The 26,852-nt window shown below is 43.5% G+C and overlaps 1 protein-coding gene across 3 annotated transcripts in view; it reads left to right on the top strand.

Moving 5' to 3' along the window:
• Positions 1–26,852, top strand: part of LAMA1 (laminin subunit alpha 1) — a 125,687-nt gene that overhangs the window by 10,391 nt on the left and 88,444 nt on the right. For all 3 annotated transcript variants that reach the window (XM_024984606.1, XM_024984605.2, XM_024984604.2), the window contains exons 2-3: positions 8,282–8,452; positions 8,633–8,745. In XM_024984606.1, the coding sequence (XP_024840374.1) occupies positions 8,282–8,452; positions 8,633–8,745 (284 nt within the window). The remainder of the gene's footprint in view (positions 1–8,281; positions 8,453–8,632; positions 8,746–26,852) is intronic.

Below are 26,852 nucleotides of genomic sequence, written 5' to 3'. Positions count from 1 at the left end.
TTTCCCAGCATCAAGGTCTTTTCCAAAAAATAACTTGAGAAATCTTAAATTTAATCAGACAAGGGGTGCTCACTCCGATGGGAAGACGTCCCTTCCTTCTGAGAATGGCCCTGTTTTGCTAAGATTCTCTCCTCTCATCTGTCACCTAGATCTGGACTGTCTCCCGGAAGCTCAAATGCACGATCCCAGGGTGGTCAGGGGATGTCCTCTGCCATGCTGTCCCCTCTGGCCCGCCCCCTCCTCCCTGCTGTGCAGGGCCCTCCCCAGGCCTCCATGAAAAGACAGTGGGTCAGAAGACCAGCAGCATCAGGACAGGATGGGCTGAGAGGGCTGGATCTCTGTCAGCATTAGGCAGGGAGGGTACGTAAACTTCTTTACAATTTAACGTCCCTGAAGCCTTACACTGTGCCTTCAGCAGCATCGCTTTCAGTATGGATGAACTCACCAGGGGCAGCACCACTCAGACCCTGGTTTGCTTTAATAGCTCGCCTGGTTGACGCAAAGGGGACCTTGTTCCTATGTTACATCTTTCAGTTTGGAGGCCTTGACCTTTTTTCCTTTTTTACAGTAAGCCCAAAACCTTGGTTTTAACCAAGGCCCCCCAGTTCCCTCTAAAATTAGTTTTCCAAGGTCTCCAAGATGTGAATATAGGACGGGGAATCTAGAGTTCTGGTTAAATAGTGACAGAACACTCTGGGGGAAGCGTGATCTTACTCATCAGTCTGATGAACTTTGTGCCAAGCCTCAGCCAAATTAACCAATCCCGTTGTGTTAGAGCTGGAAACATCCCAAGAGATCATTTTATCTGTTGAAGTCAGAGCAGCAGCCCCAGGGAGATACTGAACCATGAAGAAGCTTAGCCCCAGCCCAGCCCAGCCCTGCAGAATATTTGCATTTGTAACAAGATCTCTGGGTGATTTGATAAATGTTTGAGAAGTTCTGCTTGAACTCTCTCTCTGCCCAGCTGAGCCCAGAATGAATTTCAAGTATCTCCTGCAGAGCTCAAGGATAAGGATCACAATTGTGGATGCCAAGGGTCATCTTCTATTCATTCCACCTCAGTCACATTCATTTATCTCGTAGCGTCATTTTCCTGTTGTGTCTTCATCACTGGGAGCTAGAGCATTTTTCTATCTTGGCCCAGGTTGTGTGATGCTTGCTGGTGGGGGGTGGGGTTGTGGGGTGGGGGACTGGTTTGGGGAAATGTGGAAGGTCCCGCACCTTCCCCTGGGAGGCTTGTACATTTTTTATTTCAGCCACTGTTAAGATTCCGCTCATTCCAGAGCCCAGTGGGTTCACTTCCCACATGATTGATGCCCTGTTCTGTCCTTACCCACGTGGGGCTTGGTTGTATTCAACAAGGAAGTGCTGGGCACATGGGATGAAGAACCCAAGTCTCTGTCCTCAAGCCCGTATTCTTTGTGTTACTTCTCTTGTGTTTGGAAATAGCTTTGGGGCAAAGTACACACCTTCCTGCTTCCCCCTGAGGATCCGCTTGTTGGGGGGACCTGCCTCTTCTGCTTTTTCTTGGGACATCAGGTCACAGGAGAGTCTGGATCACTGGCAGAGATGGCCAGCAAGCCACTGTAACAGAGGGACAGACTAGGAGTCTGCAGCGTGAGAGAGCCAAGGGAGAGGGGCTTAAAGACAGAGAGAAAAGCCCTTGTTTACAGAAGCTATTGTGGGGCCCAGTGAACCTCATGCTGGGGAATGGAGACCTTGACAAGGGCCCTTTGAGTGATTTAAGGAATAGAATCTGAACTGCAGTTGAGTGAAGAGCCAGTGTGAGGCCAGGAACTGGAGACAGTGACCACCACTACTCTCATATACATCCTTGATTCAGTAACAGCTTTAAAAAAATAAATAAGAAAAGTGATCACATTAAGTGTATGTATTCCAGGTGGAGCTAGTGGTAAAGAACCTGTCTGCCAGTGCAGAAGATGTAAGAAACATGGGTTCAATCCCTGGGTCGGGAAGATCTGCTGGAGGAGAGCCTGGCTACCCACTCCAATATTCTTGCCCAGAGAACCCCTATGGACAGAGGAGCCTGGCAGCTACAGTCCATAGAGTCGCACAGAGTCGACATGACTGAAGGGACTTAGCACACACCTTCTGGATAAAGAGGCAGCCCAATCCCTACTAGTACTATTGTTTTTTTCAGTTTACCATTGAAAAAATAATGGTGCTAGAACTCAGAAAATGCAGCGTTATCACCCCCAGTGAGGTCAATACCAAGATAACATGACTCTGGACTTTTGATTGGGGTGTTTACCCTGGGTATCAAGTCTATTTGTCTGTTGTTGGTCTCAGGTGGAAGATATGGCAAATGCTTGCGTTGTTTGTAAGCTGTCCCTCTAGGTATGTTCTGGATTAAGTGGAGCTGTCATCTGGTGGATGCAACCTCCTCGGGGTCATGGTTCTGGTGTGAGAGATGGTGACGCATTGGGCGTCTCCACAGCCAAGTGGTTTGACCAGAGGTCCCTGGGTGCTCCCGAGGACAGTCCTTGATTGACGCATTCAGGAGGCACATCCAGAACCAGATACGTAATTTTATGAGAGTTGATGAGAAATGAAAAGTGTGTGGGGGGGGGGGTCCTTGTTTAAATGACGAAAAACTTCCAGACAGTTTTGACAGAGCTTTAAACCAAGGGCGACTGCATACCCGTGATGTAGCCATTGGAACATAAAGAGAATGCCAAAACTTAAAGCATAAACAAGTGAAATCTATGTGATAGAGCTCAGAAATGGCAGACGAAGGGGGGAAAATTACTAAGACTGCTAAGACCTTGAAGGGTTGGTGGTCTTTGGAAGCAATGGCTGGTCAGAAAATGTTAAATTAATTGATGTTTTTAGGTATTTAAGCAAATAATATAAACATTGCAGACATGATCAATGATACAACAAAATATAACTTCATTTTCATTCTGCACAGTTGTTCATTTTCCCACTCAAAAGCTGCACTTGTGTTTTGATGTTAAGCTGAATTCACTGACTTGACATAAATTTGAGCAAACTCCAGGAGATAGTGAAGGACAGGGAAGCCTGGTGTGCTGCAGTCCATGGGGTTGCAAAGAGTCAGACATGACTTAGCGACTGAACAACAAAATAAGCTGAATTCCCTCCTGTAAGAGTTTGGAAGGAGGGGAAAAGGCAGTGCCTTCCCAGGGTAATACGAATGATTTGAAATTAAAAAATAACCGTGAATGTTGTGCTTTGCCTGTGTGCAATCATGATTTTGATCAAAAAAAGCTTTTAAATTGCTATCCTTCAATTTCAGTTTTGTGGCAACAAAAGAGAAAACCTCTTAATGAATGAATTGTAGCTATGGTCTCTTCTACTAAACTTGGGTGTTGAATAAAAACTCATGGTATCATGAAACAAAAGCATGAAGGAACCTGTGTGGGAGGAGGAGGCAGTCCTGATAAATTGTTACAATATTCGGGCCAAGGTCTTCATGACTTGTTTATCTTACAGTGAGAAACTCTGCCTTTGTCAAGGACACCTCCAGCCCATTGCCATGGAAATGGACACTGGAAAATGCTTCCAAGGCCTTTTGCCCACCACCCCCTCTGGGTTTTCTGAGATAAGATTTTTTTTCATCTCCCCGTGTGAGAAAAAAAGTTAAGGGTGTTAAATGGCAAACTCCCAGGGGCTGGGGTTTGACTTTCTCAAGCCCCTGTGAGGTATTTCTCTTTCTCTCCCACCTATTTTTTTCCCCACTGTGCTGGAAAGGGCCTTAGAATCTCTAAAATATTTTAATACTTTTTGTAACAGCTATCAGTGATTAAATTGTTTGTTGTTTTTCAGTCACTAAGTCTTGTCCGACTCTTGGCGACCCCATGGACTGCACCATGCCAGGCTTCTCTGTCCTTCACTATCTCCCAGAGTTTGCTAAAATTCATGTTCATCGAGTCGGTGATGCTATCTAACCATCTGATTCTCTGCGCCCTCTTCTCCTTTTGCCTTCATCAGTCTTTCCCAGCAACAGGGTCTTTTCCAGTGGGTCAGCTCTTCCCACGAGGTGGCCAAAGGATTGGAGCTTCAACGTCAGTCCTCCCAATAAATATTCAGGGTTGATTTCCTTTAGGATTGACTGGTTTTATCTCCTTGCTGTCCAAGGGACTCTCAAGAGTCTTCTTCAGCACTATAATTTGAAAGCATCAATTCTTTGGCACTCAGCCTTCTTTATGGTCCAACTCTCACATCTGTATTGACTACTGGAAAAATCATAGCTTTGACTATCCGAACCTTTGTTGGTAAAGTGATGTCTCTGCTTTTGAATACACTGGTTTTGTTTAGGTTTGTTGTAGCTTTTCTTCCAAGGAGCAAGCATCTTTTAATTTCCTGGCTGCAGTCACTGTCCGCAGTGATTTTGGAGCCCAGGAAAATAAAATCTGTTACTGCTTCCACTTTTTCCTTTCTGTTTGCCATGAAGTGATGGGACCAGATGCCGTGATCTTAGTTTTTTTCAATGTTGAATTTTAAGCCAGCTTTTCCAAAATTCTCCTCTTTCACCTTCATCGAGAGATTCTTTAGTTCCTCTTCACTTTCTATCATTAGAGTTTTATCATCTGCATATCCGAGGTTATTGGTATTTCTTCCAGATTCCTGCCTGTGATTCATCCAGCCCGGCATTTCACTTGATGTGCTCCGCATAGAAGTTAAATAAGCAGGGTGACAATATACAGCCTTGTCATACTCCTTTCCTAATTTTGAACCAGTTAGCTGTCCCACATTCAGTTCTAACTGTTGCTTCTTGACACACGTGCAGGTTTCTCAGGAGACAGACTGTGAAGAAAGAGAGTTAAAAAGTAAAGTCTAGTATCTGTCATACAGAGTGAAGTCAGAGAAAAAATATTGTATGTTAACGCGTATATGTGGAATCTAGAAGAACGGTACTGATGATTCTATTTGCAGGGCACGCGTAGAGACGCAGATGTAGAGAGTGGACAGGAGGAGGGGGTGGGGGGAAGGACTGGGAGAGTGATGTTGCCATATATATGCCACCATGTGTAGAACGGCTAGCTAGTGGGAAGCTTCTGTCCAGCACAGGGAGCTCAGCTCGGTGTTCTGTGACGCCCTAGAGGGGTTGAGCGGGGTGGTGGGAGGGAGGCTTTAGAGGGAGGGGGTATATGTGTGTTTATAGCTGACTCACTTTGCTGTACAGCAGAAACCAACACAACATCATAAAGCAACTATGCTCCAATTTAAAAATAATTTTAAAAAACTGCTGGTGAGTGAGAAAGAATTTATTTCACGCTTGATGGGTTTGGCATTATGAAGTCTTTAGCCACTGGTTAAACATAGGATGAGAAAATGAATCCATTGTGTGTCCCGAATGAGGGCAAAAGTACGAATCACAGTAACATTAGCTAAAGTAAATAATGTCTCCTGACAAAAGTGTACAGTTGTCTCATGCATTAAGTGCACGGCCAGGTGATGGGAAACTGTGATCCATGTGCGAGCTACAGTCCTCATTCTGCTTTCGATTTTTATGTATAAATCAAACTTTTATTCTTGGTGGATTCTTGATCCCAATGCCCTACCTCACCCTTCAGTTTCCTATTTCTCCTCCTACTTGAAGCTCATGTTAGTTGTTCTTTATTGAGATACTTCAGTAGTCTTTTGTTAGTGTATTTAGTGCTAGTTTTTTAAAATTAATTTTTATTGGAGTATAGTTGCTTTACAATGTTGGGTTACTTTCTGCTGTACAGCAAAGTGAATCAGCTGTAGGTACGTATGTGCTGTGCTGTGCTTGGTCACTCAGTCATGTCTGACTCTTTGCAACCCCATAGACTGTAGCCTGCCAGGCACCTCTGTCCATGGGGATTCTCCAGCAAGAATACTGGAGTGAGTTGCCATACCCTCCTCCAGCGGATCTTCCCAACCCAGGGATGGAACCCAGGTCTCCCCCCTGCAGGCAGATTCTTTACCAGCTGAGCTACCAGGGAAGCCCTGAGGTATATATGTATTCCTTCTTTGTTGGATTTCCTTCCCATTTAGGTCACCACAGACCATTGAGAAGAGGTCTCTGAGATCTGAAATACTGAAGTATTTCGGTAGTCTTTGAAAACATTCAGCAACCTGAGGAATTTTTAAAAACTCTTTTTCAAACATGCTTCCTCCAGTGCAAATTTCCAGCTTTCTTTCATCCTCTCACAGCTGTGGTCGTAGACAGTGAGGAATAATAATTATTCTAGAACCATGGAATGAGAGCAAATGTAGTAAGTAAAGAATAATTTTTAGTGAATTTTTCCCCCCAAACATGAGCTTATCTGAGAAGAAAGATTTAGTTTTAGTGAAAGGCAAATGCACCACTACAGAGTTTTGAATTTAGTCATGCTAACGAAGGGGTTTCTCTTTCGTTTGCTTAGGAGTGTCTTTACAATACCAACCAGAGAAGCACCCATCTACCAATGTAGGCGACACGGGTTCGATCCCTGGGTCAGGAAGATCCCCTGGAGGAGGAAATGGCAACCCTCTCCAGTATTCTTGCCTGGGAAATCCCACAGACAGAGGAGGCTGGCGGACTTCAGCCAAAGGGGTCGCAAAGAGCAAAGAGTTGGACATGACTGAGCAATTGAGCCGGCACACGGATGCTCTAAAACCTGTGTAGTGCAAGAACAACCTGTTGTCGGTTCCTACAATTAAGCTATTATTCACTGAAATTATGTTGATATTCACACAGCTTAAACGTCTTTTTCTCAGTGACTCAGAGTGTAGGCTCCTGAATGGAGAAGCAGGTGCCCTACTGACCCCGACTCCCTCCATAACTCAAGGCTCTTGTAGGTCAGGGTCGGGGGAGCCCCGAGCAGGAAGTGGGCGGTTCTCTTGAGTCTGGAAACTGAAGGGGAGGAAAAAAAGAGAAAGTGAGAACATTTTTAGAGTTAGCTGGTAAAGGATTTGTTGACAGAGAAATGCATTGTTAACTAAGTTCCTGTGACCTTTTTTCTTCTCCTCGCTTGGCTGGTCTGTGGGAAGGGAATGGAGAAGGTTGATTGTACTGCAAATCTAAATGCACAGACATGACCCAGAGCCCAGAAAACTCTGTTGCAGCTCTTTCCATGTGACTCCACAGTTTCAAACTTATTGTATTTTAAATTGTCAGTTCATAATATACATTCAAACCAGATTACTAGAATATTGTGGTCATAAAGGAAGGAGAAAATTAATATTTACCTCAGTACCAAAAACAATAAGTATCAGCTTCTCCCCCCAATTAAGTAGCATTCCCAAGAATTATGTGTCACTTTAAGAATTAGATCATTTTATTGCATAAAATATGTCTCTTAACTACTGGTTGATAAAAAGAATAAATTGAGGAACTGCATAATTAAACATAAAAGTACATCTGTTTTATTCATTAAGCCTTTTTAATTAGGAAATCCCAAAAGCATGTGATAAAAATGACCAACTTTAAGTTAAAAAAGAAAAAACATGTTTATACCTAGTATACTGTGTGAGTCTGCTATGTTTCAAAATTAAGAGTAATACTCTAGAATACAATATTCTATGACTATTTTCTGTTGAGAAACTAAGAGTTTATTGATTTGATTAGAGTCATTCTCCTAGGATAGAACTGCTAATCTGTTGTTTTTTAGTAGGTCAGTTGTGTCCAACTCTTTGCAACCCCATGAACTGTAGCCTGCCAGGCTTTTCTGTCCATGGGATTTTCCAGGCAAGAATACTGGAGAGGGTTGCCATTTCCTCCTCCAGGAAATCGTCCCAGATCAGAGATTGAACCCAGTGGTAAAGTGGATTCTTTACCACTGAGCCACCAGAGTAGCTCATAGAACCACTAGGGTAGCTCTGTTTTACGAGGAAAGTCTTTGGAAGACTACCTAGTAAGTTATTATTATTATTTTCTTATTAATAGATGCAGGGTGAGTTTTTTTTTTTTTAATGTACTTGGGCTTCCCAGGTGGCACTAGTGGTAAAGAACCCTTTTCCCTTTGGTGACCATAAATTGGCCATCTTCTGTGGCTCAGATGGTAAAGAATCCACCTGCCAAAATGCAGGAGACCCAGGTTCGATCCCCGGGTTGGGAAGAGCCCCTGGAGAAGAGAATGGCAACCCACTCCAGTATTCTTGCCTGAAGAATGCTATGGACAGAGGAGGCTGGTAGGGCTCCTACATAGACTGTAGGGCTACAATCCATGGGGTTGCAAAGAGTCAGACATGACTGAGTGACTAACACTTCTGCTTCACCAGCAGAGTGAGATGCAGTGATATGACCTGTGGTTTCAAGTGGCTGAGCTGATTTGGTGACTTTGACTTTCAGGCCTGTTCCCTGCCATCCTCAACCTTGCCAGCAATGCACACATCAGCACCAATGCGACCTGCGGGGAAAAGGGGCCAGAGACGTACTGCAAGCTGGTGGAGCATGTGCCTGGGCGGGCCATGCGCAATGCCCAGTGCCGGGTCTGCGACGGCAGCAGCGCCAACCCCAAAGGCAAGTGGGGCCCCCGTGGGAACGTACCCCTTCCTAAACGATTACTGGAGACTTCTGTTAGGAAGCCACGGGCCTGTGTTCTCCTTACCGCTGTTCATTTCCACTGTATTACAGTTTAGGAGTTAACAACCTTAAACCACAATCTGAGAGCGTAGCGGGTTTTTTGTTTTCCTTCAACAGAACGGCATCCGATATCCAACGCCATCGACGGTACCAATAACTGGTGGCAGAGTCCTAGTATCCAGAACGGGAGAGAGTACCACTGGGTCACGATCACGCTGGACCTGAGGCAGGTGGGTGAGGCTGGAGGTGCTGCAGGAGGCGGTGGGTGGCTGGGTTGTAATCTCACATTGTTGTTGTTTAGTCGCTAAGTCGTGTCTGACTGTTGGTGACCCCATGGACCACAGCACACTAGACTTCCCTGACCTTCACCATCTCCTGGAGTTTGCTCAAACTCACGTCCATTGAGTCAGTGATGCCATCCAACCATCTCATCCTCTGTCTCCTTCTTCTCCTGCCCTCAGTCTTTCCCAGCATCGAGGTCTTTTGCAATGAATTGGCATCTTGCATCAGGTGGCCAAAATATTGGAGATTCAGCTTCAGTATCAGTCCTTCCAATGAATATTCAGGGATGATTTCCTTTAGGATTGGGTTTCATCTCCTTGCTGTCCAAATGACTCTCAAGAGTCTTCTCTAGAACCACAGTTTGAAAGCATCAGTTCTTCAGCGCTCAGCCTTCTTTATGGTCCAAAACTCACATCCATTCATGACTACTGGAAAAATCATAGCTTTGACTATCTGGACCTTTGTCAGCAAAGTGATGTCTCTGCTTTTTAATACACTAGGTTTGTCATAGCTTTTCTTCCAAGGAGCAAGCGTCTTTTAAATGCTTTTTATACACAAGGAAAGTCCACTTGTTTGCTAACATGTTTACATCCTGGTCTCACTGTTTTTTCACTTGATGGATTTGAGTGAAACACAGAGTTTGTCCTTGGTACTGGTTTTTGTCACATTTATCATGCCTAGGTATCCTTGGGGTGATGAATAGAATTGTTCCCATGTGGTTTGATGTTCTTGGACACTGTGTCAGGATGCTGATCATCCATCCACCCGTGATGCCTTGACAAATGTAACCCAGTGTCCACACACACACAGCTGCTGGGGGCACAAAACACATCCATTTGCTGCCTTTCAAACTTATTATCTTACTGTTTTCACCATGCAGCTCTAGTAAAGGGTTCTGTGTAGAAAATAAGGCTTGGAAACAGAAGGAGAAGGCATTAAACCTCTGGACTCTCTTTGATGCTGTGTATGAGAGCTGTGAGCACCCCAGTGCTCAGTGAGGAAGCCTTCAGCACCAGCTAGGAAAGGCAGGGTTTAATTGGCTTAGATCACATGTGTATCTCCCTAGCTTTGCTCAAGACCACTCAGGAGAATGGAGCGAAATACGATGTGAGCCCTGGTTGCCCCAAATATTTCTAGGGAAAGGAAAGAAAAGGAAAGAAATCTGAGTGAAAGGGATGAAAAAGAAAGGTGGCAGCTTTTGTCAAATTTCTATTTCAGTTCTCCGGAAAAGCCATAACATAGCCTTCTTATTTATTTCCATTCTGTTCCTCTCGGGTCAGAACTCCTCAGTATCATGGGAAATACGCAATGAAAGAGAAAACTCATTCAAAAGGTGTAGAGTATGAATTTTGGAGATTTCATGATGAAGAATCATAATTTTTTGAATGAAAGTGAAACATGAAAGTGTTAGTCACTCTATCATGTCCAACTCTTTGTAACCTCATGGACTGTAGCCCAAAGACTCCTCTGGCCATGGAATTCTCCAGCCAAGAATACTGGAGTGAGCAGCTATTCCCTTCTTCAGGAGATCTTCCCAACTCAGGGATTGAGCCTACATCTCCTGTATTGCAGGAGATTCTTTACCATCTGAGCCACCAGGGAAATCACAAAATATGCAGAATTTTTAAGTAAAAGCAAGACAATACTGTGTTTGTTCACGTGTAAGGAACTTTTGAGCTCTAATCATAATGGTAAGTGAGGTAGTAAGATGTGAAGCTGAGAGACATTTTCCAAGTTTAGGTTCATAGAATCACGTAACTAAAATAATACATCTGGGCGTTTTCACCACAAATCCTGAATTAATATGACATGCCTTTGCCTTTTCAAATCAACCTAAAGGAAAAGAGCAAAAATCCCCTTTTTGCCTTGGCTTTTTTTTTCGTCCTTGTTTAAGTGGTAAGGATGCTTCTGCAGGAAATGTTGGTTTTCTCATCATCTTTTCAATGTATTTTCCTTCTTTGAGGGAAAAAAGCACAACATTTTCATTATTAGGAATGTGATACTATGTGAGTTTGGCCAAATTAACAGCTGGACATTTTACAGAGAAACTTCAAATCCCAAGTTCGACTGCTTTTATCTTGCAATTTGTCGATCTTGGCTTCTCCTAACAGGAGAGCTTCTGCCGTAAGTTGGACTGAATCAGCTTGAGGAATTCGGGGGCCTCAGTTTTAGGTCTTTAAGTCTTATTCACACCGAGTCATGGACAGAGTTATATAGGCTTCTAGGGCTTCCCAGGTGGCGCTAGTGGTAAAGAACCTGCCTGCCAGTCGATCCCTGAGTCGGGAATATCCCCTGGAGTAGAAAATGGCATCCCATTCCAGTATTCTTGCCTGGAGAATTCCATGGACAGAGGAGCCTGGCGGGCTATGGTGCATGGAGTTGCAAAGAGTCGTACATGACTAAAGCGACTTAGCACAGCACACCAGGTAAATTCTAGTGTTTTTAGATAAGCTTCTAAATTAAGATAATTTTAAATAACAAAATACTCAGAATTTTCTTCATCTTTTGCAGAATATAAAATTTCTACTGTGCTTTAAGTTTTTTTAAAAAAAGTTTAGATGGTTATATCTGAGCAAACCTTTCTCAGATATATTTATTATTTTTATTGTGAAATATTTTGAATATGTAGCAAATGTATTATTGTGACACACATATAACTACCCCCAAGATTCAGGGATTTTTAAACATTTTGCCACATTGGGAACACTTTTCAAGTGAATTGCAGTCATGGTGACATTGGACCAATGCAAGGTTTTTTGTATCTTCAGAAAATAGGACGTTTGTTACGAATGGGCACTGTGCCATTAGCTAACAAAGCGGACAGCAATGTCCTAGTAACTATTTCTTCACTGAGATCCAGTTGTCCCGATTTAATCACTGATGTCTTTTATAGGTTTGGTTTTGTTTTTCAAACCAAGGTCCGTAAGGAACACACATTGCATTTGATTACTATGCTTCTTAAACCTCTACCTGAATTGTTCTCCCTTTCGGTGGGGTGGTGGGAGAGGCGCTTCCCAGGTGTTACTAGTGGTAAAGAACCTACCTGTCAATGCCGAAGACACAGGAGATGCGGTTTCAGTCCCTGGGTAAGGAAAATCCTCTGAAGGAGGGCGTAGCAACCCACTCCAGTATTCTTGCCTAGAGAATCCCATGGACAGAGGAGCCTAACAGGCTGCCATCCATGGAGTTGCAAAGAGTCAGACATGACTGAAGCAACTTAGCACACACTGTTTTTAAAAAGTGATATTCAGTTTTTGAAAACACAAGGCTTTTTGTCTTGTAGAATATCCCACATTCTGGATTTGTCAAGTGGTTTCATTGTGATTTTAATATGTTCCTTTATGTCCTTTATTTCTCATGAACTAAACTCAGCTATAATACTTGATTACATTCCAGTGAAGTATTTTTGGCCAGAACCCATGCTTGGCAATCCTGGCTGCTCTGTTGCATCCAGGGCTGGTTGTCTCATGAGAAGCAAGGCTATCTTTGGGTCCCACTTAGGTATTGGCATCTGGATCACTCCCTTGTCATGCTGTTTCCTTTTTTTTCCCATCTCTCATCCTTGTTTCCTGGGTCTCATTGACATGCAACTCTTAGAATGTGAAACTGGTTACACCTTCTGATGACTTTTCCGTTGTCAAAGTCTGTATGTTTCTCTGTCAGGCCAGCTATTCACCACCTGCTAGTTAATTTCTAGATCATACACCCCATGAAGGCAGGGACCACAGCTGTCTGCTTCCTCTTTTCTTCCTCCTCTTTCTCTCCCTTCCTTGTTAACATTTATAGAAGCTTGTCTTGCATGCCCAGACATCAGCAGAGCTGAGGCAATGAGTGTGGAATCACTGTGAACCAGTGCTTTATTTTTGCATTCCTTTTTTGGGTTCACAACTGGATTAAAAGATAACCAACCATCAGCTATAACCTATCAACTGCTTTGTTTCCCTTCTGTAAAAATGTAAGCTCTGAAGTACAGGTTTTAAAGTAAAATTAGGCAGACCTTAATGTTATCAAGGATCATAGCATCTTCATGTTGTAAATATGTTCATGCAACTTAAATATGTCAGCTCCAAGGTTTTATGACCAAATCAGTCAGCTTCATTCTGTTGGCAAGTGCCAAAGACATTGATCCTGTTCCTGACTTTCTAATTGATGACAGCTATAGAAAATATGGCGTTTTTAGCTTCTGTATACAATGTTTGGTTACCTGAAAGATAAACTGAAGAAAAGATAGAAAGTGGTGTTATCAGAAAGTCCATAAATGTTGTTTGGTTTGCAGTAAGATTTAACTGTGGAGTGTCTGCCTTAGTAACATATTACAGGAGGAACGATTCAATTTATCTTTTTACTTCTTTAAAATAATGCCTGTGATTCATTTCTTTCATCGATTCACCGTATGTTAGAATTTACACTGTTAGATACTTAGCAATGTCTTACTTAAAAAGAAAACAATCTGTAGGAATTGTTTTAAGAAAAAACTGATGAGTCACTTAACAAATGTAAAACTAACATATACCTGGATGGTGTCCTGGAGAAGGAAATGGCAACCCACTCCAGTATTCTTGCCTAGAGAATCCCATGGACTGAGGAGCCTGGCAGGCTACAATCCATGGTGTCAGAAGAGTCGGACTTAGTGACTAAACCACCACCACGTGGATGGTGTCCAGTCATAAATTATTGCTCACTGTCTAGTGACTTAAGAATATGTTCCATGGTGTTTTACCACTGATGCAAGCCAGGGATCCTTTCATTCTGAGATAGGGAGCATGCACGTTTGATAGATCTTGAATTTATGACTGTCAGGATTCTTTTAGTTGTTAATTATATGAAACTGTATATATTCTATTAAACATATTTAAATGGATTCCTATGGTAGTATTTTTCAACTGAATAACTCAAGGATTTCCAGTTTGAGATACTCTATGTTAGGATGCTGGGCTGATGAAAAGATGCTCAACATCTTTTGACACTGTGGAAATGAAAATCCACAATGATATACCACTTCATACCCATCAACATGGCTGTTATAAAAAAACAAAAACAAAAACAGAAAATAAGGGTTGGTGAGGGTATGGAGAAGTTAGAACCCTTGTGCAGGGCAGGTTGGAAACATCAAATGGTGCAGTACTATGGAAACAGTTATCCTTAAACAGAGCATTTCCATATGCTCCAGCAATTCCACTTCTAGATAGAGCCTCAGAGGAATTGAAAGTAGGAATTCAAAATGATATTATATTCGAACACCCATGTGTTATCGCAGCCTATTCACAATAGCTGGAAGGTAAAAGGAACCATGTGTCTATCAACAATGAAAGGATGAACAAAATGTGCTCTCTACATCGAATGGATCCTTTTGCCTTAAAAAGGGAACAGTGGTGATATATATGCTTCAGCGGGGGTGAACCTTGAAAACATGCGAAGTGAAATTAGCGTCTTTATTTCCTGTTCCTCCGGGCCAGGTGTCCTGCAGCACCTTCATCCTGAACTGGCTCCTGGAACCCTCATGATCACACATGAGTCTGGTTCCCCATTAGCTCCTTTTGACAAATGATGAACTGAGGCTGAGTTGAAGTAATTCAAGGGTAGAACTCATGACTATCTGCATTCTTGGACAATATCAACCCTCTGGCTGGCTAAGGTTTGTGACACATATGTTTGTGTCCTGATGTTTTATTTAACTTTATAGCATGATCATTTCCCAATATAACTGAAATCATTATGAATCATTTTAAAGCTCCACTAACATCCTGTTCTAGGGCTTACCCATCATTTGCACAACAGTTTACGCCTGACATTTTGGTGGCTTCTCTGTTATGGGTAATAACTTGAGGTTTCAGTGAAAAAAGAGTACATGCCAGTGAAGGAGTGCAGTGTGGCCAGATCATTTCCAAGGCTCAGAATGCACGTTTCTAGTTAGTTTTGAGTATTTCTTTTAAAAGAAACATTCACTGCCTGTTGTGTAGAGGGATCTATACATGTATTCATATATACAGTTATATGTAAGGGATCTATACATAGTATATAGATTAAACAGTACATGTAGTACATAATCTATATATAATATATATATAATTTAGTATTTTAGAATTTAGAATAGTATAGAGTTTAGTAATGGTGTATATAGAATATACACAATATATTATCTATGTACCATATAGAATCTATTAATGTTCTTCTTGTTCAGTCGCTAAGTCATGTCTGACTCTTTGTGACCGCATGGACTGCAGCACGCGAGGCTTCCCTGTCCTTCACTATCTCCTGGAGTTTGCTCGAGTTTGTATCCATTGAGTTGGTGATGCCATCCAACCATCTCGTCCTCTGCCACCCTTTTCTTCTTTTGCCTTCAATCTCTTTGCCTCCTTTTGCCTTCAGTCTATTAATACATACACATGAATGCTCAGCCTGTATATTGTACACTCATGTACTGTGTGTGTATATATAGGTGTGTGTATATTGCTGCTGTTGTTCAGTCGCTAAGTTGTGTCTGACTCTTTGTGACCCCATGGACTGCCGCACGGGAGGCTTCCTTGTCCTTCACTATCTCCCAGAGTTTGCTCAAACTCATGTCCATAGAGTAGGTGATGCCATCCAACCATCTCATATACACACACACACACACATACATGTATCTACACAGGTATAGTTTGTAGACTCTACAGCATTTTTTCTTGTTCATATTATTTCATCTCTGATAGTCCTGGAGAGGAGATGGCCCCCTCCTTGGAGATTAGGAGGTAGCAGTGCAGAGTGTGGTCCACTGGCTTGCCCAGAGTCGCATGGCTGTACAGCTGCCCCTGGGGCTGGACACTGTGACTTCCATCTCCTTCCACACCGTCCAGGGAGTCTCCCCTCCTTTGTTCTGGTCTCCCACGATTGTTCCCTCTCTGTTATGGTTTCATGGGGAGACTGGCAGGCACTCTGACAATTTCCTCCTGCCTTGGGAGCGTCTGTCTGGGTTCTTCCTAAACCCCTCTTGTCTTGTCACCCAGCAGGGTCCTCTCCCCTGGGAATGGGGCGGAGTATCAACACTCCTTGCATGGTAAATCTGGGTGCCCCCTCACGTGATTTTTGGTCAAGAAGCAGGAAAATGCATCAATGTTTAGTAATCCCCTTCAAAAATGTTTCAACCTGGGCAAAATTTTCCCTGAGAGTGGCCCGACTTGTGAGTAAAAATGTGTAATGTCCCTTTAGAAGACAAAGTGTGTTTCGTAAAAAGAGGAAACATTTTCTATGGCATTGAAGATAAAGGCTGCTTTTTGAAGCAGTGCTTTATACTCTGTGTAGGTTTAATTAGGAAGTAGCACTTTGTTGTGGGAACATAATCACAGAAGGGCCTTTGTTTTACGCAAACCTTTAGACAAGAGCTGCTTGTGTGCTGGGTTTTATAAAACCTCATTAATTTGGATGTCTGCTGTTGTTTTTTTCCCCCCAAATTTCTGAAAAATTGGCAAGAGCTGGATTGAGGTCTATCATTGTATCATCCAAATGTAAAGTGTTTGCTAAGCACATTGACAGGTAAACAAGAAAAGAACAGGCAAATTTTGCATTCTCAAGGCAGAAAACCTTGCAAGACTTTTAGAACAAGAGTTGCATGTAAATAGGAGCTTCTCATTACAAATGAGTCTTGGGTGTTTGTTAAAACAGGTCAGGCAGAAATTCTTCCTGGAGATCCTGGTCGAAATGACCGATGGCTGTGTATTTGCATCTATTCAAAATGATTTTATTTCAATTTTGTATTACTTCACATGGGTCTCAACCGATTTCAAATACTAAGTTTTTCTTGAGTTTGTTTGGCAAAATGAACAGATTGGAAGAAACCAAGTCCCTCCTTATGAGTTGGAAGTAAGCCACGAGGAATTCTTGTCCTTCAGACGTTTTTATCTCTTTGGTCCCGTTCTCCGTGAAGCTGCTAGTCTCAGAGATATGTCTGTCTCTTGTTTTCACATTTTTATTATCTCACTTTGTTTTCCCCTTCGCAGTGTCTCTTCCAGTTATCTACTGTTGTGTAAGAGACCACTGTGAAACGTTATGGCTTGAAGCAGCATTCATTTTTTGTCTTTCTGGGATTGTTTCTGGGGGTCAGGGTTTCAGGAAGACTGAATGGGTGTGTCTCAGGCTGCAGTCCATTGCCAGGGGAGCAGCTGGAGCAGGTGATCCGGAGGAGGGGCCCCTGGGCAGTTGCGGGTAGGGTCTGGGCAGCTAAGGGAAGGGTGCTAGGGTAGCTGGGGAGGGGTCTGCACTTCTGGAGTAGAGGCCCTGGGGCAGTTGAGGGGGGGTGTCTGAGAAGCGAGGGAGAGGTCTGGGCAGCTGGGGAGGCAGCACTGGGGCAGCTGGGGGGAGGGCTGGCCAAGGCTCTCCCTTCATATGGTCTCAGGGCTCCTCCTTGTGAACTCTCCTTGTGGGCTAGGGGCTTCCTCACAGCATGGCGGCCCTAAGGCAGGTTGTAAGCGGGCAGTTCGGGGCTCCAGCACAGGTGTTCCAGAGAAAGCGACAGAAGTTGCGTCCCTTTAGGACCTGGCCTCAGTGCCACTCAGAATTTCCCTCTTTACTCTGTGGACTTCCCAGTCCCTGAAGTTGGCTGAGATTCAAGTGGAGTAAACAAAGGGCAACCCCAGCCTTTCACAGGAAGAGGGGTAACCACTCTGAGATGTCTCTGAACCCCCACTGCCTCACACTTCTGAAAAGAGGCTTCTCTCTGCCGATCTCCCATAGCTTACCTTTTAGGGGCTATGCCTTTATATTTAGGCGACATAAAGAGCTGTAGGACCAAGTGGAGATACAGACGATGCACCTTAAATTGTTCAATGTTAATGATAAGTGAGCTGAATTTGTTGTTGTTCAGTTGCTAAGTCGAGTTTGATTCTTTGTGATCCCATGGACTGCAGTACCTCAGGCTCCTCTGTCCTCCAGTATCTGAGTTTATTCCAACTCATGTCCATTGGGTTGGTGATGCCATCCAACCATCTCGTGCTCTGCTGCCATCTTCTCCTTTTGCCTTCAGTCTTTCCCAGCATCAGGGTCTTTTCCAGTGAGTCAGCTCTTTGCACCAGGTGGCCAAAGAATTGGAGCTTCAGTTTCAGCATCAGTCCTTTCCATGAATATTCAGGGTTGATTTCCTTTATGATTGGTTTCATCTCCTTGCTGTCCAAGGGATTCTCAAGAATTTTCTCCAGCACTACAGTTCAAAAGCATCAATTCTTCAGTGCTCAGCTTTCTTTATGGTCCAACTCTCACATCTGTACATGACTCCTGGAAAAACCATAGCTTTGACTATCCAGACTGTTGTTGACAAAGTGATGTCTCTGCTTTTTAATATATGAACATAATTGAGGGCATATGTGGAGTTTCCTTTCCTGACAAGATTTATTTTTAAGCTTTATCCAATGTGTGTCATCAATGGTGGTTTGCCAAATAGTCAAGCGTAACCATTTTTCCAGTTAATACAACTTAGTTTACCAAAGGTCCCCCCTTTTTATTTTCCTGATTTAAATGGCAGAATGTTGGCTGTACTGTTAGTCTTGCTTGCTCTACGGGGCTTCTTAGATCAGCCTTGGGAGGATTTTAGAAAGTGAGTGAAGAGAATTTTGCAGGACTCTGTCAAAATATACTTTCCTATCTCCAACTGTTTTGGCTTCAAAATAAAGCTTTTTGTATATTTATGGAAAGAAAGGGAGGTCTGTTCTGGAATTATTTCTTCCTGTGATAGTAAAGCCAAAAAAAAAAAAAAGATGTTTTAATTTCTGAAGAAATTTTTCTTTGAAAAATACATTTTGGAATCCATTCTTGTGTTTGCTTTTAACTTTTTTTTCCCCCTGCTTTTTACTTAGCAATGTATTCAAATGGTAACATCTAACGTCTTCATCTTTAAAAGGAAAGCTGTAGCAAAGTGAAAAAAAAAGTAGCTCATGAATACCTCTGCTGTATTTTAAAATATCTCACATGCTTTTAATGCCTTCAATGGACCTCTCTATGCAGAACTCCTTTATTCTGATATAGAAGCAGAAAATATTTAACATAAGAAAAAACTTAAAAAAAAATCACTTGTGATGCTAACAGCCAGGAATTATCTTCTGATCCATTCCAGCATATCTGAGAACACTGTCTATGTCTCATGACATCTGCTTCTGAAGGGCTGACATCTCAGGATTCCTTGATGAATCCTGGGATTCAATGGCCACATCCCAGGAAAGTAATCAGCAAACAGTTGGTTTATCTTGGTTCCATATAAATGTAGATATGGTCACTGTATCTTAAATTGTCGTTTAAGGTTGATCTTGGCCTTCAGGGGCTTCTGGGCTAGCAGGGGAGAGAGGCAAGGAAGCAGATGAGTGGTTTGGGGGATGTGAGGGTTGAGCAGGCTTGGGGTATAGGTAGGAAGAGCAGCTGAGGGCATCAGAAAGTGGAAGTGTTAGTTCACTCAGTCGTGTCCGACTCTTTGGGAACCCATGAACTGTGGCTCACCAGGCTCCTCTGTCCATGGCATTCCCTGGGCAAGAATACTGGACTGGGTTGCCATTTCCTCCTCCAGAGGATCTTCCTGACCCAGGAATCGAACCCTGGTTTCCCACATTGTAGGCAGATTCTTTACCATCTGAGCCACTTGGGAAGCTTGAGGGCATCAGAGAAACAACCCAAATGCAGGACTGGGTGAGGGAAGGGTGCCCAGGAGACAGTGGCACAGGAAAGGCCTGTTTGTGGCACTAAAATAGTCCATCCAGTGTGATCATAATGGATATCTTTCAATTTTCTTTTTACTGAGATATATAGTTTACATACGGGCTTCCCTGGTAGCTCAGATGGTAAAGAATCCACCTGCAATGTAGGAGACCCGGGTTCGATCCCTGGGTCAGGAAGATCCCCTATAGAAGGAAATGGCAATCTAGTCCAGTATTCTTGCCTGGAGAATTCCATGGACACACGGTTTACATACAGTGAGGTGCACATTCAAAAATACTGCTCAGTTTATACACTCACTAGCAGTGAATGAAAGGTGTGTCTCATAACCCCTTAGTAGCACAGATGCTAACAGTTTCTTTTTTTGTTCTTTGTTTATTGAATAGCAGGGAATTTTCATTCATTTGGATATAATGTATATTCATTTATTTGCATTTTGTTACTTTACTGAACACAAATTTGGGAGCACTGAGCTGAATTCAGATGCTTAACAATGTTTGTCTGATATTGTTGATCACCTTCATAGATATAAATTATGCCATGATTATTCATCTCTGTCCAAGCAAATGTTTTGTCAAATGGTGGTGACAGTTTTAATCTTTGAATATGGTTGTAAGAGGCAGGAAAGAATTTTCAAGTCATAACAAAAGAGAACAAAATTGAATGAACTCTAAATACTATCCTTTTGAGAGGTGCCAGTTGTCAGGAGAATAGCTATGGTACTTAAGGAGGGTGATCAAAAGTCCGATAGTGGTACCTAACATCCCTACTTTGCATTTTATAAAATGTTTTCCTATTTATTGTTTCACACCTATGATGGGAGAAATCTAAAGAACGTGTAGATTCATAGTTATATTACTTATTGTGAATAATGCATGTGGTGTAGAGAATACAAGTGGATCGATCATTTTAAGCCTGAATCCTGGAAAACATATTTTTAAAACAAATTTTTATTTTATATTGGAGTATAGCTGGTTAACAATGCTGTAATAATTTCAGGTGCACAGCAGAGCGACTCAGCCATATATGTATATACATGCACCCATTCTCCCCCAGACTCCCCTCCCATCCAGGCTGCCACTTAATATTGAGCAGAGTTCTCTGTGCTCTACAGTAAGTCTTTGTTGGTTATTCATTTTAAATACAGCAGTGTGTGCATGTCCATCCCAAACTCCCTAACTCTCCTTTCCCCACATCCTTCCCTCTGGCAACGAAAAGTTCCATCTCTAAGTTTGTGAGTCTCTTTCTCTGGATTGTAAGAAATTGAAATCTATTAATCACCAGTCAGAGTTCCTTGGACAGCAAGATCAAAGCAGTCAATCCTAAAGGAAATCAACCCTGAATATTCATTGGAAGTATTGATGCTGAAGCTGAAGCTCCAAGACTTTGGCCACCTGATGCAAAGAGACAACTCATTGGAAAAGACCTTGATGCTGAGAAAGATTGACGGCAGGAGGAGAAGGGGTCGACAGAGGATGAGACGGTTGGATGGCATCACCAACTCGATGGATATGAGTTCAAGCAAACTCCGGGAGATGGTGGAGGATAGGAAAGTCTGGCATGCTATAGTCCATGCAGTCACAAGGAGTCAGATATGACTTAGCGGCTGAACAGCAATAAATCACAAAGTGTTACCTTTTTTAGCGCACTGGTGGGGATTAATTCTGGAAATCTGACTCTGCAAGCGTTGGTCTTAGTGAGATGATGACGCTGCCGAAGTCATGACAAAGATGGAAACTCTTAGGGACTGAGGCAGCCGCCTGCTTGTACCAAGGCATTCAGACCTGTGCTCCTTTGAAATCTGTGCTCAGGTATGTGGAGGCACTGGCTTGCCCTGGCCTGGTGGCCTCCATGCCCCATAAGGTATGGAAATGAAGCCTGGGAAAGCTGGGAGATCAGATTAAAAGCTGCTGATAATTAGCTGGGATGCCCACACACCTGAGAAGCTTGGTGAAACCTGAAAGCCACTCATCAGTTTCTGTGCACCAGCTGCAGTGGCTTATGCTTTCTTAAGAGTAGATGATAGTCACTGCAACGTGTGCAGATAGCTCTGTCTTTGTTTTGGGTGTGTGTGTGTGTTTAATTAGTAGACTTTCTTTTGTAGCAGTTTTAGATTTGGAGAAAAATTGAGTGGAAAGTGAGTTCCCATATATCCCCACATAAGAGTTTTTTTTTTTTTTTAATCAAATTTGGGTTATTCTTCATCATTGTTTTTATTTATTTTTTTTAATTTTATTTTATTTTTAAACTTTACATAATTGTATTAGTTTTGCCAAATATCAAAATGAATCTGCCACAGGTATACATGTGTTCCCCATCCTGAACCCTCCTCCCTCCTCCCTCCCCATACCATCCCTCTGAGTGAAATCATAAAGTGACTGAGCTAATGTAGCTTTAATAGTTTCCAAGATCTTTCCTCCGACAAGTAGGTGACTGTTGGGAATTTCCAGTCTTATAACTTAAAAATTTCTCTTTTCTCTACTATTTTATGACATGTAATCAGAAGATATTTATCTTTGTGCATCATGTGCTAGAAGCACGAGAAAGCCCATGAAATAACCGTTTCTTAGGTTTCCACTGAGGTGGCGACCATTTAGGATCATTTACAACCTTGAACCAGACTCTAGGACCAGGCGAGGAGCGGGACTGCCCAGAAGTCAGCCCGACACATAGGAAACATCACCAGGAGGAGAGCCCGCCTCTGAGTTGTGGGTCTCCAGTCACGTCTTGCAGAAGCCTTCTTTCACACTCAAACCCTAATGTTTGTCCTCCGATTCTGTATTTTGTGAAGCCATCAGGCCTTGCCAGGGCTTAGTAAGAGCCTGACAGAACTAGGGCTGGAAGAAAGACAGGACTTCATCATCCCCTCTGAGCTGCTGGCCTGCCCTCCAGACTACTCGGTGGGCTGCTCCAGACTTGGTTCCTGTTATTTTGGTTCAGTCACTCAGTCATATCCGATTCTTTGCCACCCCATGGACTGCAACATGCCAGGCTTCCCTGTCCTCCACTATCTCCCAGAGTTTGCTCAAACTCATGTCTATTGAATCAGTGATGCCATCCAACCATCTCATCCTCTGTCTTCCCCTTATCCTCCTGCCTTCAGTCTTTCCCAGCATCAGGGTCTTTTCCAATTTCTAAACAAAGGTTGGAAAAAATAAATGAATAAACAAGGGTTGGTTCCTAATCATGCTCTATTTAGAAATCTCCATTTTCCCTAAAACAATTGAGTCTTTGTATCATTCACTTTTCTCTACCTAGTTTCATATCTTTTTTTCTCTTGTGGAAAAACATACATAACCTAAAATTACCGTTTTAACCATTTCTGGGTTCACTGGCATTCACACTGTGTGTAACCATCACCACCATCTACCTCTGGAGCTTTTCATCTTGGCTAACTGAAACGCTGTCCTCATTAAACACTAATCCCCATCCTTCCTCCCCTCCCCAGCTCCAGTTTTCCACAGTTCTAATTTTCATCTCCATGAGTTTGATTATTCTCCACAACTCGTATGAGTGGAATCATATAGTATGTGTCCTTTTGTGTCCAGCTGACTTCATTTAACATAATGTCCTCCAGTTTTATCCATGTTGTAGCGTGTATCAGAATTTCATTCCCTTTTTAGGCTCAATAATAGTCCACTGTATCCCAGAGCTTGTTTAGCCATTTATTTTATTGCTTTGAACATTTCATTTATTATTGATTTATTTATGGCTGTGCAGGTCTTCACTGCTGTGTGGGCAGCTCTCCAGCTGTGGTCTGCAGGCCCTTCCCATGGTGGTCTTCGTTGCTCTGGAGCACAGGCTCTAGGGTGTGCGGGCTTCATAGTTGTGGCACCTGGACTCCAGGGCACAGGCTCAGTAGTTGTGGCACACCGGCTTAGTTGCTCCGTGTGGCATGTGGACTCTTCCCAGAGCAGGGATCGAACCCGTGTCCCCTGCATTGGCAGGCAGACTCTCCACCACTGAGCCACCAGGGAAGCCCCTGTTTAACCATTTAGCCGTGATTTTTGGAGGAATCGCCATATTGTTTTCTGTAATGGCTACATCAATTTACATTCCCACCACATTTTTTAAATAAACAAAAGCCTTCCCGTATAAGACATTTATTTAGCAGTTTTTAAGTGTAACGGTTTGTCAAGTCGACGCCTGAGAAATTCTAGATGTTCCGTGAAGTTAGAGGTTCCTAAAGAAAGATGGGAATCTTCAAATAGGATGTGGATCAAGGTTACACGTACTGAGTGAAATCTTGCAGAAACAAAAAAATGCTTTCTAATCTCTCTAGAGCTGATACTATAAGCGATTCAGCTAGATTTAGTGACCAACGGAAAGAAGCACATAATCACTGTGTCCAGGGGCTGTCAATGTGTAACTCAAAGGTTAATGTTTAATGGACCCGGTCAGGTGCAGATTCGCACGGTTTCTCTAGACGATATTGCCAGTTGGATTTGTGAGGCTTAATGATTAGGGGCCCCTTTTACTTTTAGGGAGCGATGGGACTGTTTTCTCACAACGAGGGCTGAGCAGAGGGCTGTGGGGCCGTCTGTTTCTAACTGCTGCTGAATCTCCTGGGCACCGTAGGTCAGCCTGAGGACCAGGAGAGGAAGTGAAAGGAAGTTTTCAAGTATTTTCAGCCAGAAATTCTCCGGGACTGAGGACAGAAGAGGGGAGTGGTGGCTTTGAGGCCACACGAGGGAGACTTGCCCTGTCTTCCTGAGGTGTCTGGCCAAAGCTGGAAAACCTTGCTGGGCCTCCACGTTTTTCTTTCTCACTCACATTAGACCTTTAGGAAAACTCTTTAAGGCTCACTGGCTTTTTCTCCACTTTAGTCTTGGTCTTTGCTTTGTCACCACCATCACGACTTCCTGGCACCAGCATCCAATTCCGTCTTCTTCTCATCCCTGGTGACCTGGTAACTCTCCCTGGTTCAGGGTCTTCAAATGGTCAAGAACTTTGAACGTTCTGCAAAGAGCCCTGTCCTGTCTGCTCCCCTCCCATCTCAACGCTCAAGCCAGCTGGGCCTCCCGTTGTGTCCCACCTCCGTGCTCTGGCCCTGTAGGGTCCCAGCTTCCTGTCCCCCAGCAGCTTTCTCTCCTCCCCTAGATGTCTCCCTCTCTTTCCAGAGATCCTTCAGAGAAACCTTCCCTGACCCTACCGCTTCTCCAGACGAGGGCACCCCCCCCAGACATCCTGATCACCTTCTGTCCTTCTGGGGCCCTGGCCCACCTGTCTGCCCGTCAGGGCATCCAGGCCACACTGATGACCATGTCCCCCACTTCAGCGCTGTCTTCATGGCCCCTGACACAGTCCTGTTACTAATACGGAGCAGACGTTCAGTATCTACAGAATGAGTCTCCAGTGAAAGGGTGTTAGAAGCATCCTTTGCTCTCAGCCTCCTGTGTCCTGGGGAGGGTGTTGGTGGAGAGGGGTGGGGACATCTCTGGCAGCAGCAGCTCTGCCTTCCCACCCCTTCCCAGGAGAGGGGCTGTTGTTTTTCTAACAGGGAGCCGAGCTGACCCATCCCTCTGGGCTCCATCTGGCTCTGCGCTTCTCCTCCTGGGCAGGCTGTTCTCAGGAGGAACAGGTCCTGGCCCCAGGACAAGGTTACCAAGCGGGCGGGCATGTGTCTCTTAGCCTGTGACGTCAGAGGCTGAGTGTTGGGCTGGCCTCTGCAGCCACCTTCTATGCCACCACCTCCAGCTCTGTTTTTTCCTGGGTCATCCCTGACTTCCTCCAGTCTCCATGATGGATTCCCGAGACTGCTTCCATGGTCGGGAGGGAAGGAGGGACTGGTATTGACCTCCCACTCTGTTCCAACACGAACAAATGGCACTGCGTCTGGGGGAGACAGTCCAGTGTATTTCAAAGGCTGAGATGTTCCTGGGTGAAAACCTGTGTCCCTGGGTGATGGGTGGTCAGAGTCTGGGGACAGGAAAGGTGCTTTTTAGGTTTCTCAGGTCCTAGAAGGGTTGGTACCTGCATTTCCCATGTGGGTTTATCTCATTCTTGGGCTCAGCTGTCACCCAGGATCTCCAGGTGGGGAGAAGTAGTGAAGATCTCCACAAAGAGCATTTGGGGACCTTCCTGGCTGTGCTTTTGAGGTTGTTCCAGTTCATCTCCCACAAAACTTAGCCAGATCTTCCCAGAATGCTTGGAGAAATTAAATGCTAGAAGCATTTCTACAGAGAGATCCATGAGACAAGGGATGGAGACCAACCTAGTACTTCCAGTTTTGATTCTTCATGGGGCTCAACACGTATCCTTGGAAATAATACCCTGAGTCATCCTGAGATGGAACCAAGGGGTCGTGAACCCTGGGACTCCTTACCTGTGGGCTCTTTTAGAAAGAGCTTTCCTATTTGATGAAAAACAGAACTTCTCCTGCAGGGGTTTAATTACCCCTTTCCCATCCCCAGGTAACTGGTCCCGGTTCCCTTTTAATTATGCAATGGGCCCCCCTCTCTGCCCTTCCTTCCTTGCTCCTCAGCTTTCTCACCCTGGCTTTTCCTGTGTCTATGTGGAGAATCTGAACTTGGTTCCAGAATGAGCCAACTTTGATTTTCTGAGACAGGAAGCTTAAGAATTTTCAGAAAAGAAATCTATTTGATCTACATTTGCCACTATAAGTAGCTAGTCCCTCCTCACCTCCATAAAAAGAAAAAACAAGAAGAAAAGAAAGATGGGAAAAGACAGTGGATTCTGACCTGTTTACCCTGCACTTCTAATGACAGCAGCAGATTTAAAGAGAAACAAGCCTCTTTTATTTCACACTTCTCATCTCATTCATGAAGTCAAGTCCTTTTGTCTGTTCATTTTGGGTACTGGTCCTAAAATGAGGCAATAACAGTATAACAGTCATTAGCATCAAATAGAAACGATATTTTAAGATCACTGTCCATTAGAGATTTACCTAAAATGTGAATCCTGTGGATCCTACACACCAAGTAAAGGTCCAAGACCCAAACTCCTCTCGTTCTGCCGAGTGTTTGATGCTGTTTTACGTCATTATCAACTGACAAGCTACTTCAGGATACATACGCTGTAAAACCAGAAGGGAATCATAGCTACATTAGTAATTAGCCTTCTGGTAAATAATTGTTTCTTTATTCTTAAGTAATAAATATTAGCTCAAATGATCACTCTGAATTTTATTTTCCTATAATATCCAAAGAAATACACTTTTACAAAGCACAGATTCACCAGTTTTATAAGAATAGTTGAGAAATTGTCATAGTCACTCAGTTGCTCAGTCGTGGCCGACTCTTTTGCAACTCCATGGACTATAGCCTGCCAGGCTCCTCTGTCCTTGGGATTCTCCGGGCAAGAATACTGGAGTGGGTTGCCATTTCCTTCTCGGGGAATCTTCCCAACCCAAAGATGGAACCTG

This window comes from Bos taurus, chromosome 24, assembly GCF_002263795.3.
Source record: "Bos taurus isolate L1 Dominette 01449 registration number 42190680 breed Hereford chromosome 24, ARS-UCD2.0, whole genome shotgun sequence".
Lineage (NCBI taxonomy): Eukaryota > Metazoa > Chordata > Mammalia > Artiodactyla > Bovidae > Bos > Bos taurus.
This window is presented reverse-complemented; position numbering and strand designations above follow the sequence as displayed.